A 12,618-nucleotide genomic window follows, 5' to 3' on the forward strand; every position below is an offset into this window, starting at 1 on the left:
ACCATGTAATTAGCTAAAAGCTATCTTATTTTTCCATATGGCTGTTTGGGATATTATGGTAATTGCCAAAAATGGTGACTTAAGAACTTCTTTTCTGTAAGGCTCTGGAATGTTATGGTCCTGTGAGCACAGCTTTTGAGGGCTGTGTGTAGAAGTGAGCGTGCTGCCTCACAGGTAGTGTACTTACTACCAGCAGCGGAAGGGGCGCTGGGTTAGCCTAGGGCACAGTGGAGCCAGCTGCTTGTTTCCTACCTTGTGGGCATTGTCTCTAGTGCCCTGGGGAAGCCAGTTTTAAGATCCGAGCCGCATATTCTTGGCTTGAGTTATCGGAGATGTCCCGCTCTGCAGTGCATCAAGGAGGTGGCAGCTAGATCTGGGGCCTGGGATTAGTGGGAGTAGTGACTGTCCCCAGACACACATACTGGACAGCCTAGGGGGCGGTCCTCAGGTAAGGTCTTTAGTCTGGCTCCTCAGGGACACAGGAGTCACCTGCTTGGCTGCAGATGCTCACTGTCAAATTACCATTTCCACTGGAAGTCTTTCTGTGAGGATACCCACTTAGAGAAACAGTTTTTAGCATGTTTCGGATTTTCTCGTCCTTGCAGGGGTGGATTTCTTTGGTCTTGAATGGTTCTTCTGCTGGGTTTGGAAGGGAATTCTTCCTGTCCAGGCTTCAGACGCTATAGAATTAAAGTGTTGTTCATGATAATAATCACTAGCATTAACTGAGCTCCTGATGGAATGCCTGGTACATACTCCATTTTTACATTTTTACATGTTAGGAAAGTCAGGATAATTTCAAATGTTAAGTGAGCTTTCTGAGGTCACATAGCTAGGAATAATAGCAGCGCTAGGATGTTTCAGTCTCTGTCTCTGACCCTACCGTTTCTGCAGTTGACCAGTGTGCCCAAAACACGAGTGATATTCTGGAGAAGAAATGCACAGAACAACTCCATCTTTGGTTGGGTCTGTTCCTCACAGTTCTTGAGTTCCTACGCAAGAGTATTCTTCTGTTGCCGGCAAATTAGTATCTTATGTTCCCTTTGCAGTGGCTGGAACGGTTAACTGTTTTCCATGAGAAAGTCGTGGTGAGTCATGTAATATTCTGGGGCAAAGTATGCCTTTCCTTGGTGTACCAAGCAGTGTTTATGTGATCGATCAGTCACCAACGGGAAGGTCCTGTCCTATGACATGTGCGTGCTTGGCAATGATCTTGCCGTGCATTTTGCTTAATAATTTTCATTATTTTTAATTAAAGTTGAAGAAGTGCAGACTCTAGCTGAAATTAAGGTAGGTTGTATTGCCGGAATCTGGTAATTACTTTAATTGATCACAAGATAGTTTCCTTGATCACCAATTAGACTAAATTGCCGATCATGTTTCAAGACGTGAAGAAATGCCCAAGCTGATTTATGTAATAGTGTTTTTATTTCTAATCAGATGTAAATATCATTTCCTTCCATAGCAGTTGTGTTTTATAAAAGAAGAGTTATAGGCCTACAAACATAAAGGTGATTCATAAACAATGGAGTTCTAATTCATTGAATTAGTAAAGGAAGTATTTAGAGGCTTAATGGAGATTGTACTGGGGAAATTACTTTGGAGTCACTGGTGCTCATTTTCTTAGTGGGAGCTATGTTCTTTTTTAGTGCATAATTAAAAGAGTCTATAATCAAAATATAAAAGGCAGCAGACTTAAAGAACTTATATCAAAGATAATTGCTGGGAGTAATGAAAGATTCGTATTGTAAATATGTGCTAGAAGTTAAAGTCTTAGAACTTTAATAAGCCATACATGCTATTTGGACTGAAGCTGCGTTTTAAATTCAGGGTGCTGTTAAACATTTCACAGATTGATACATGGTTTTTGTTTTGGTTTTGTGCATCTGATAGTCTTTCACATTTTCATGGAATAAAATGAAACAAAAGGAACTTTAAGAGAAGTTAAAGTTTCCTAGGAATACTTGATTTGGAGTTCATGGAAAAATCTTTTAATTGCTGATGGTTTGGAGATTTCCAAATGACAAACTTCATTGGCCCAATTTACCATGATTGTAATGCTTACATTCCTTAACATGGCAGAGTGACTTAAAAAGTCATACTTCATCATGCATTCATTGACTTGTTCATAAAATGTTTGTAATTTGCAATAGAGGAAAGACTGAAACTATTATCAGCCATTATATGTTATTTGTTGGCCATATGTTTGTTTGAAATGGCCGTGGCTCAGCAGAACATGGCTCACGGACAAACTATGCTGTAAATTGGCACTAAAAACCCACCTAAGCAGGTAGGCGTATGTTAAGAAGTTAACATCAGCCAAAATATTTTAATATGAACCAGGTTACGTACATTGTAGTATCTCTGTTCCCCTTAGAGTGAGATCTTCATTTGCATGGCATCTTTGTTTTTTTCCCTAACTAATTTTTAAAAGTAGGACAGGTATTTAGTGGCACATTCAGAGGCACCAAAGAGTATAGTAAGTCCTTTGTGGTCCCTGATCTCAACCACCCAGTTTCCTCTCTCCAGCCACTGTCGCTCCCAGTTACCGATCTCTCATACGTGGTTGCGGAGATATTAAAGCATATAGTGTCCTCTCCTTTTTACAATGCACAGACTATTGTTATGCATTTGTTTTTCATTTAGTAATATATCTTGGAGGTCTTCCTAGCAAATAGTTTCTTCATTCTTCTTAATGGCTACATAGTATTCCTGTGATAAATGGACCATCCTGTATTTAATCAGTTTCTTACTGATGATCCTTTGGCTTTTTCAAATCTGGGGCCCTTACAAGCTGTGCTGTATTGACTCATTTTTTAAATTTTTAAAGATTTTATTTATTTATTTGTCACAGTGAGAGAGAACGTGGGGGCGCACAAGCAGTCAGAGAGGCAGCCAGAGGTGAAGAGGGGCAGGCTCCCTGCCGAGCAAGGTGCCCGATGCGGGACTCGATCCTAGGACATTGGGATCCTGACCTGAGTCGAAGGCAGAGGCTTAACCCACTGAGCCACCCAGGTGCCCCTGCAGTGACCCATTTTTTAAAATGATATTTTAATTTTAGAGAGAGACCATGAGAGAGGGTGGGGGTGTGGGGGGAAGGGCAGAGGAAGAGGCAGAGAATCCCAGCTGTGCTGATTGTGGAGCCCCACATGGGGCTCAACCTCCTGATCTTGAGATCACTACCAGAGCCGAAACCAAGAGTCAGAGGCTCAACCGATTTGCCACCCTGGTGCCGCTGCGGTGACCAGGCTTGTAATTCAGGTATAAATGTGCCTGCAGGACTAATTCCTAAAAGAGAGATTATGTAGCTGAAAGGCACAGGCGTTTTTGTTGTTTTTTTTTTTTTTAAGATTTTGTTTATTTCGGAGAAAGAAAAGGCGTGAGCAAGAGCCAGGGGAGGGGCACAGGGAGAAGCAGACCGGTAGGGACCGAGCAGAGCTCTATCCCAGAACCCTGAGATCATGACCTGAGCCAAAGGCATATGCATATCCAGCTGAGCCACCCAGGCACCTCTGGCACAGACATTTTTTATTTTGGTGGATATTGTCAAATTCTCTTCCAGAGTAATGATGTATAAGTGCTTTTTCTCCTGCAATATCAGGACTTTTTGATCTTTACCAAACTGATAGGTTTAACTTAGTTTCCCACCCTGTGCAGCTTTCCTGAGGTATAGTTGATGTAAAAGTTAGTATTAATTTGTGCTTCTTTTATCATGTATGAGTCTGAGCAGTTTTTATGTTTAAGAACCATTTGCTCCCATTTGTCACCTTTTATCTCCTTTGGCCATTTAAAAATTTGGTGGTTGATCTTTTTCTTATTAATTTGTGGAGTTCTTTATATGCCAAGGAAATATGTACAGGAAATCCTGCTTGTTGTTTGTCTTTTAATTTTTTTTGTTGGTTTTTATTGCCATACAGAGAAAAATTTTAAAGTAATAAGAACTACCTGTTATTTCGTAGTGTTTTAAAGTCTTCTGCCTGTAGAATTCATATATGTCTTACTAAATTTACTCCTAGATAATTTTAGGGGCCACTTTAGATGGAATCTTTTCTTCCAAGATATTTTTCTGCTTAGTTATTGTTTGGATAAAAGGCTTTTTTTTTTTTTTTTAATTCTTTAATAGGAATCGTCTAGTGTTTTCCTTTTAAGAATAATATTACCTTTTGGGCTGAGAATATATTCTATTTAAAGAGGTGTCCAACTTGGATTCTTCCTATCTGCTGCTTTTATGAACAGTCATGATTATCCATGTAGCCAATTTTGGAATGTATATTTTGATGCTGTGGTTACATGCTCCTTTATAACCCTCCAAATATAAAGCAATTTTTGTACTCCTTACTTGTTAAAAATAAAGAAAACAGTTGATAACCACAAAAAAGAGAGGCCCATAAATTCTTATTTTATAAGAGATTTAATAAATAAGAAATATTGAATTTATCAAATATCTTTTCAGGATTTATGGAACTCATTATATAATTTTTCTTTTGATTTATTGATATGTGAGTTATATCAATATATTCCTTATATTGAATGTTCCTTGCATTCTTAGAATAAATCCCATTTGCTCATGGTACTTTGCTTTTTTAGTGTATTGTTGGTTTTTGTTTATTAAGATTTCACTTAATATGAAACAACCTGTACTTTCATTGTTACATGCTATCTTTGAGGGAATTTGGGGATAGTGTTATGGTAGTTTATAAAACTAATTTGAAAATGTCTGTCTTTTTCTCTGCTCTGGAACAGTTGAATTCGTGTAGAGTTAACTCTGCCTTCAAGGTTTTGTAGAATTTCTCTGTGAAATGACTAGGAACTGTTACTTTTTGGTGTCACTCCTGTTTATGATTTTCTTTTCTGGGGTCAGTTTTGATAAATTTTTTGGATAATTTTTATAGAACTATTTTACTTATGTTTTGAAATTTATTTGTATAAATATTGCATTTGTTTAAAAATTTTTTTAATGTTTTGAAATTTCTTTTATCTGTAGTTACTTCTCTATTCTCATTTTCTCTTTGATTTATCTGTGCTTTTTCTACCTGCCTTTTGTTTGTCTTTAAATGGAGTAACCAATTTTCTGTTACATAATTATTTCAACCTTTGGATTTATTGGTTCTGCCATTTTTTTCTTTCCTGTTCATTTACATCTGCTGTTCTCATTATTTATATTCATTCTTGTTCTCCCTAAGTTTATTTTTATTTATTTATTTTCTTTCACGTTCTTTATTTAAGGGTATTTATTCTGATTATTACTTTATGTGTGTCCTGTATGTCCTGCATACATGATTAATTTCTATTCAGTTTAGGTTTTGATTTCTTCTCTGAATTAAGACTTTAAAAGAAGGATTTAGGAACTTTTCCAGGGGGGCGCCTGGGTAGCTCAGTGGGTTAAGCCTCTGCCTTTGGGTCGGGTCATGGTCTTGGGGTCCTGGGATCCAGTCCCGCGTCGGGCTCTCTTCTTGGCGGGGAGCCTGCTTCCCCCTATCTCAGCCTGCTGCTCTGTCTACTTGTGATTTCTTTCTCTTTCTCTATCAAATAAATAAGTAAAAGCTTTTTAAAAATATTAAAAAAAAAGAACTTTTCCAGGTAGTACTTTTTTTTTTTTTGCTACTTTTGCTTTGTTTTGTTTTGTTTTTAATTTTAACTGAGAATGTTGTCAGCACTATTTCTTCTTTTTGAAATTGAGATTTTCTTTGTGGGCCAATATGTGTTCAGTGTCTGTGAATGTCAAGTAGATATTTAAAAAGATATTGTCTTATTGCTTAGAGTTGAAAGTATATAGTTGGATCTACCTTTTTTTTTTTTCTTAAAGATTTTATTTATTTGACAGAGATCATAAGTAGGCAGAGAGGCAGGCGGGGGGAGGGGTGGCGGGAAGCAGGCTCCCTGCTGAGCAGAAAGCCTGATGCAGGGCTCCATCCCAGGACTCTGGGATCATGACCTGAGCTGAAGGCAGAGGCTTTAACCCACTGAGCCACCCAGGCGCCCCAGTTGGATCTGCCTTTTAAATGATAAGTAGTCCATATTCTTGATTTTGTTTGGTTACTGTGCCATGGGTTAAGAAATGGAAATTAAAGTTTCTACTATGAATGTTTCTGTTTGTCTTATATTTCCTGTCATTTCTGCCTCATTGATTTTGATGCTGTGTTACTTGCAGTATAGATACTCAGAATTATTCAGTTTTCATTGTGGATATACTTTTATAAGTTAAAAAAATTTTTTTACATTTGCCTGTGTCTTTTTATTTTCAGCAGTTGAGTTTTGCTTTGTGATCCGTGTAAAGTTACCTCTTCTTCTTCTGTTTTTCTCTTTAAAGTTTTATTTGCTTAATCTCCATACCCAACATGGGGCTTGAACTCACAAGCCCGAGATCAAGAGTTGCATGCTCTACAGGCATCCCAAGTTTTATTTTAATCAGTTGGAATATGGATCTTTACATATATTGATTGAAAAGATGTTTGGTCTTGTAAAACAATTTCATGATGTGAAATTGTGTTTTCTATTCTTTTTTTTTTTTTTTTTTTTTTTAGGATTTAAAAAATTTATTTACTTAGCAAGAGAGTGAGAGAGAGAACATGAGCAGTGGGAGGCAGAGGAGCAGAGGGAGAGGCAGACTCCCTGCTGAGCACAGAGCCTGATGTGGGACTGGATTCCAGGATCCTGGGATCATGATCTGTGCTGAAGGCAGATGCTTAACCTACTGAGCCATCCAGGTGCCCTGGCTGTGCTTTGTTTGCTTCATTTTAATTGTGCTTTCTTTGACCTAATTGTGAATTTTGGGGATGCTGTTATACCTATAATTCTACAAGGTAAACTTAATCTTGTTTCTTTAGATAACATTTCTTTAGATAGTGGTCTCCCCACTAAGCAGTGTCAAAATTAAACTCATACTTTCTCTTACTTTCCCTTCACCATGCAGTTTTGTTACTATATTTTTAGTTCTAGTGCTTAGTTTTACACCTTGAAATATGCTTTGGATCTTCTAGCTTTCAGGCTTTTTAAACTTTCATCTACCATCCCCATTTCTTCTCTTTTTTTTTCCCACATCTTTTAATAGTTCATAACATTTGCATTCTATTCAGTGACTACAATCCCCACATTGTTTTAAGTATAATCCTAGACCTGAGTGAATTGTTCATTGCTGATAACTTTTATATCGTTGCTCCATCCATCTCTAGTTACCTGTATTTCATCCTTTAGTAAAAGTTTCCTTGGGGTGCCTGGGTGGCTCAGTACATTAAAACCTCTGCCTTCAGCTCAGGTCATGATGGGTCCTGGGATGGAGCCCTGCATCGGGCTCTCTACCGGGTGGGGAGTCTGTTTCCGCTCCCCCCCCCTCCACCGCCTGCCTCTGCCTACTTGAGATCTCTTGTCTGTCAAATAAATAAATAAAATCTTTGGGGGAAAAAAAAAAAGTTTCCTTAGTAGGGATGAAGGGGAATTATTTCCTGAATTAATGTCTTTTAAAAATTATGTCTCTTGTAGTAGTTTTGAAAACAGTTTAGCTGGGTATAAAATTCTTTGCACTTTGATTTCCTAAAGTCTTTATAGGCACTGTTTCTCTGACTTCTTTTGTTCAGTGCTGGTATGTGGAAGTTTGAAGTCAGCCACATTATTTTCATTCCTTGTAGGTGAATTGATTTTTTTGACTAAATGCCATAAGGATTTTTTAATCTTCAAATTCCCTAACTTCACTAGGATGTCTAGAAATGGTTGAATTCTTCCAATCTATAGATTGAAATATCTTATTTCTAGAAAAAATTTTTGAATTATGTATCTCATTTCTTTCTGTGTTTGTTCTCTTATTCACTAAAGTTACATGTATATTAGATGTACTTTGTGTTCTCTACTTATTTCCTAATTCTTATAAACTCTTGCTGACTTCTGCTTCTTTTTGTCTATTAGTCCTGGCCCCTCAGCTTCTTGCTGGATTGTTAGTGGTGTGTATTCTGCCTCAGGCTCTTTGCAGTTTTCATTGATGACATGGTTTTAGAAAGCCTGGAGTCTTAGCTAGCTTAAGGCCTGTAGGTTCCAACTGGCTTCCTGAGAATAAGTAGCTAGGGCTGTAAAAAAGAAATCTTGGAAAGAAGGGACAGATGCTTTTCACTATCTGCCAGTTTTGCTGTTAAGTAATATTCTTTCTTTATTAATGTCAGATAATCAAAATTCCCTGTTGAGGTTTTGCTTTTTTCCCTCTCCTATCCTCTCATTTCAGTTCCTTGCAGAAATACTTATACTTTAATTTGAATGTGTTTTGTTGTGAATGTTTTTAATTTGTGGATTTAAAAATGAATATTTTGGGGACTATTTAGTTCTGTTATATGGAAGAAGGATTATGAAAATTTCTCCCTGCACCCAGAGCAGGAGCAAGTGTTCTTTCCCTTGGGGAGAATTAGGAGTAGATCCTGTGTAAGTGGTTTATTAGGCTTATGATATTTTGTTAAATGCAAGTGTAGATGACAGTTGAAGGGAAATATGTAAAGCTGAGGAATACATAAGTTTGGAGGATCTTTGAAAGTATCTTTTTTTTTCTTTTTACATTTTATGTAGATATGGTAGAAGGCTATTTTATTTTATTTTATTTATTAGAGAGAGAGCTGATAATATTTTATTTATTAGCGTGGGAGGCAGAGGAAGAGGAGAGGCAGGCTCCCCACTGAGCAGGGAGCCGATGTGGGTCTCATTCCCAGGACCCTCGGATCATGACCTGAGCCAAAGGCAGATGCTTAATGGACCGAGCCACCCAGGCGCCCAGGGTTTTTCTTTGATCAGTGTAACTCTTCGGATGTGGCTGTTCTCCCTCTCTCTCTAAGTAGGCTCCACGCTGAGTGTGGAGCCCATTTGTAGGGCTCAAACTCAGCACCGAGAGATCGAGACCTGAGTTGAGATCAAGTGTTGGATGCTTAAGTGCCTGAGCCACCCAGGCTCAGGAGTGTTCTCTTTTAAGCCCTATCTGTGATAGAGTAGATTTTGCTAACGTGCTGATAGCATGCTGGTAATCAAAGCTTTGAGGAACACTTCTGACTCTGTTCAAATCATCCCCTTGATCCACTTGGTTCTTGAGAAATAGTAAGGGATGCCAAGCCTCACTTTGGACCTTTAGGATTGCATAGTTCAAACAAATTGTGACCATAGAACTTGGGTAATGACTGACTTTGCCCACCTAATACCTTGTCATTAAGGTGTTTTCCCCAGGCAGCGTGCATCAGGGTGTTACCTTGTAGTGTGTGATCTCTGTCTGGTGTGTGGGTTTGAGTATTTATGGTATGTGGGATAGGAAAGCACCATTCTTCTGGGAGACAGCAACTGGAGTCTTAGAATCTTAAGGCTATTTTATTAGGGCTTTTCACCTATCGTTACATTTTGTGACAGTGTGTGTGATGCATATACCTTGTGCAGCCTCGCCAGAGCAGCATATGGTAGCAGTATCTGCCACTACTGGTCTCTTACTCTGGGCCAAGTGATATGCTAAGTGCTTTTATATCCCCATCTCATTTTTTATTAGGATGAATGCATGAGCTTTTTATTATTATCTTCAGTTTACTGAACAGAGAACTGAGGCTCACACGACAGGCTGTAGCATGGGAATTTGAATTCAGGCCTTCCTGGCTCAAAAGCCTATGCCCTTAATGACTCCATTACCCTTTCTCAGAGATTGTGGTTAACTTTTTTGGAAGTCTTAAAGCTAAACAGGAATAAGGCACTAGAGGCAAATAGACTAAAAAATTCTCATTATACATAGTTTAATGCAGGTTAACTCTGAATAATTAAATGACTTTCACATTTAGCACAATCTATAGATCAGAATATGAGATGAGAAGAGGAAGGGGGGGTGAATATTGTTTTCCACTGATAATTCCATACATGGATTTTGCTTGAATATTCTTCCTTATCCTGACAGGGAAAAACCTTTATGCCTTTAATTAAAGACCAAAATGAGAGTCTTTTTCCTAAATAAAATTATTCTGACATAAGAACCATTATGAATAACATAGAATGGTTTAAAATGGCGTCTTCCATACCTCTCATTCTTAACTTGGAAATGTGCTCTAATGTCAGTTTGGTGATTCAGAAAACAGTTCAACTACCATCACTCCAGCTTTTCTGGATAGGGGTTGTGAAGTTAAATATTTATTTATGTGGCTACAGTGGTTACTGCCCTGTGAATTCCACTGTAAATTTGTAGTTACTGTACCATTACCTTAGAGTCTCACCAAGTATTTCTGCCTTCTGGACACAGTAGAGACAGACTCTCCTATTGTTTGCAATTACCTTCATAAAAATTGGAAAGCAAGCAAAAGAGAAAAAGCTTTTCATACTCTCAGGACAAGTTTGCCTTCTGATTAGCAAAATTAGGTTTGTACTTTCTCTGTGGATGAAGATAGAGCCCTACAGGTCCACAGTTAGGTGTGTGCCTGAGTCCTCCATTCTCTGCTCGGGGAGGAGCAAAGGCTTCCTGTTCCATAGGGCATGGGGACAATAGCAAGGAGACCCCGAGCAGGCAAGGCAGACTTCCCTGTTTGACTCTAGATGTAAAAAAAAAAAAAGTCTCTTATCCCCTTCTGTCCTGTCTGGGAGCTGGGATGGGAGATGTTGTTCAGTAAGATTTTTTTCCCATGGTCTTGGGATTGATGCGTTAGTTAGCAACCCAACAACCAAACACAAAGGGAGTGGGGATACATGAAAAGTAGCCCCTAAGATTTGGGGCCAGGTAGTGAGATCCAGGGCACTTGGTTGAAGGGAAATTACTCCTGTGCTATTTTGGCAAGTCTTGTCCTGAGGACAATTAAATAGTCCAGACAGGTCACTGGGTGAGACCAATTTCCTGGTTTGTTTATTTGAGCCTGATTGTTTTTCACCATTGAGCAGCAGGTCACGGTCCTGCTACACCGTTACCCCAGCTCTGTGGAGAGCAGTCCCCTTCCTATTGGATTTCTCCAGGTTTCCCTAAGGATCTGAGCCTTGTCTTTATCTGGCTGGATTGTTCTGGTCTCTCTCTCTTGCTCGCAGGTCCAGAGTAGAAGGCAGTGCCACTAATCACTTTCAGCTTTGTCTCGTGCAGGCATTTGGCTTCATGTCCCGAGTCGCCCTGCAAGCCGAGAAGATGAATCATCACCCGGAATGGTTCAATGTGTACAACAAGGTAACTAAATTGCCTTATTTGGGGATCACCTGAGCTATGGAGTTTGAGAAACTTTGTTCTTCCTTGTTATCCTCATAGAGCAGCCATGTGTCAAGTGTGATCAGTAGTGCTTAGGAAAGCATCTCTTACTCTTTCCTCAAGGATCCCTGGGTATGATTGCAAATTAGTAACAAATTTTCCAATCTGCTCAAGACATCAGTGACCAAACTCTTTATTTTCATGCCTGTCATCTACTGGAACTAATATGAGCCATTTGGGCCAAGTGAGGCTCCTGAATTAAAATGTAGATACATGTTAAACCCTCCTAAGATAAATTTTTGAAAGTTATGGTAGCAAATAAGAGAGATACGGCCTTATTTACCTTACTGAAATAATTATGCTCAAGAACTGTGCTTTAAAAACAACTGTTTACTAAATTCTACATTCTAAGTAGGAACTGGCCTTCTTAGGACAAAGAGCAGGCTAAAAAAATTTTAAGTAGATTCTTCTCAGTAAGAAGAATCATGGTCTCCCCCACCCCCACCCCAAATGTCCTTGCCTTTATGGTCATATGCCATTTGAAATAATCTTGTCATCTAGATTTCTGTGTGGTTCTGTTTTCTCTTTAAAAAGTCTCTTTGAAAAAGAGAACATTCCCTGATGTACTTGTGATTTATTGGAATAGTTCAGAATATGCAGGTACCATGATAAACTTTTCCTTCCTACTTGCCTCTCTTTGTCCATAATTTTGCTTGTGCTTTTTAATTGATTTTTCAAGAAGCCACAGTGTTTTCCTCCACCCCACCTCCGACCCACTTCCCTAATTTAGAAATGGGCTTTTCTGAATGTAGTTGCTAAGATACTACATTTGATAGCTTGGTCTTTCTCAGTGGCCTGAAAATAGTTATGTAATTAAAGTAATGGGAGTTAAAATGAAACCTTAGCCTCTCTCTTTCTCTCTCTCTCTTTTTTTTTTTTTTTTTTGAGAGACAAGATTTCAGATTCAGGCCGCTGAATTGTCCTTCACATGAGAGGGCCTTTTTGTCCCTGGGCAGGTGCTGGGCCCAGCCTGAAGCAGACTGTGTACCTGGAGTTCATTAGGTTTTGGAAATGCTGTACTTATTCATAACGTAGTATTTTGTAAATCATTTAATCTCCCCAGTTGTCAGATGTAAATGTTGAAGAATAGATTGATTTCTGAACCACCCAAGATGAGAACCATGAATTGCAGCTGCTTCTGTGTTTCTTAGGTGCAGATAACCCTAACGTCGCACGACTATGGTGGACTGACCAAGAGAGATGTGAAACTGGCCAAGTTTATTGAAAAAGCAGCCGCTTCTGTGTGATTTTTTTCTAAAATGCGTGTCAAACCCGGTGCACGTCTTAGCCATCATGTATGTGGAAGGAAGTTCACATGAACAAATTCGCTTGTCAGTTTAAGCTCATCTTTTGAACAGTGTTTTGTACAATCAGTTCTTAATTACAAAATGATTTAAATTTGA

General features: G+C 38.7%; 1 protein-coding gene across 3 annotated transcripts in view; it reads left to right on the plus strand.

The window, feature by feature from the left end:
• PCBD2 (pterin-4 alpha-carbinolamine dehydratase 2) overlaps positions 1-12,618 on the plus strand; it is a 50,226-nt gene extending 37,608 nt beyond the window's left edge. For 2 of the 3 annotated variants that reach the window (XM_059417604.1, XM_059417605.1), the window contains exons 3-4: positions 11,057-11,137; positions 12,367-12,618. In XM_059417604.1, coding sequence (XP_059273587.1) covers positions 11,057-11,137; positions 12,367-12,462 — 177 coding nt within the window. In that variant the 3' untranslated portion in view covers positions 12,463-12,618. Of the gene's footprint in view, positions 1-11,041; positions 11,138-12,366 lie in introns of all 3 variants that reach the window. The other variant, XM_059417603.1, reaches the window with a different exon arrangement.

Source organism: Mustela nigripes, chromosome 12, assembly GCF_022355385.1.
Source record: "Mustela nigripes isolate SB6536 chromosome 12, MUSNIG.SB6536, whole genome shotgun sequence".
Lineage (NCBI taxonomy): Eukaryota > Metazoa > Chordata > Mammalia > Carnivora > Mustelidae > Mustela > Mustela nigripes.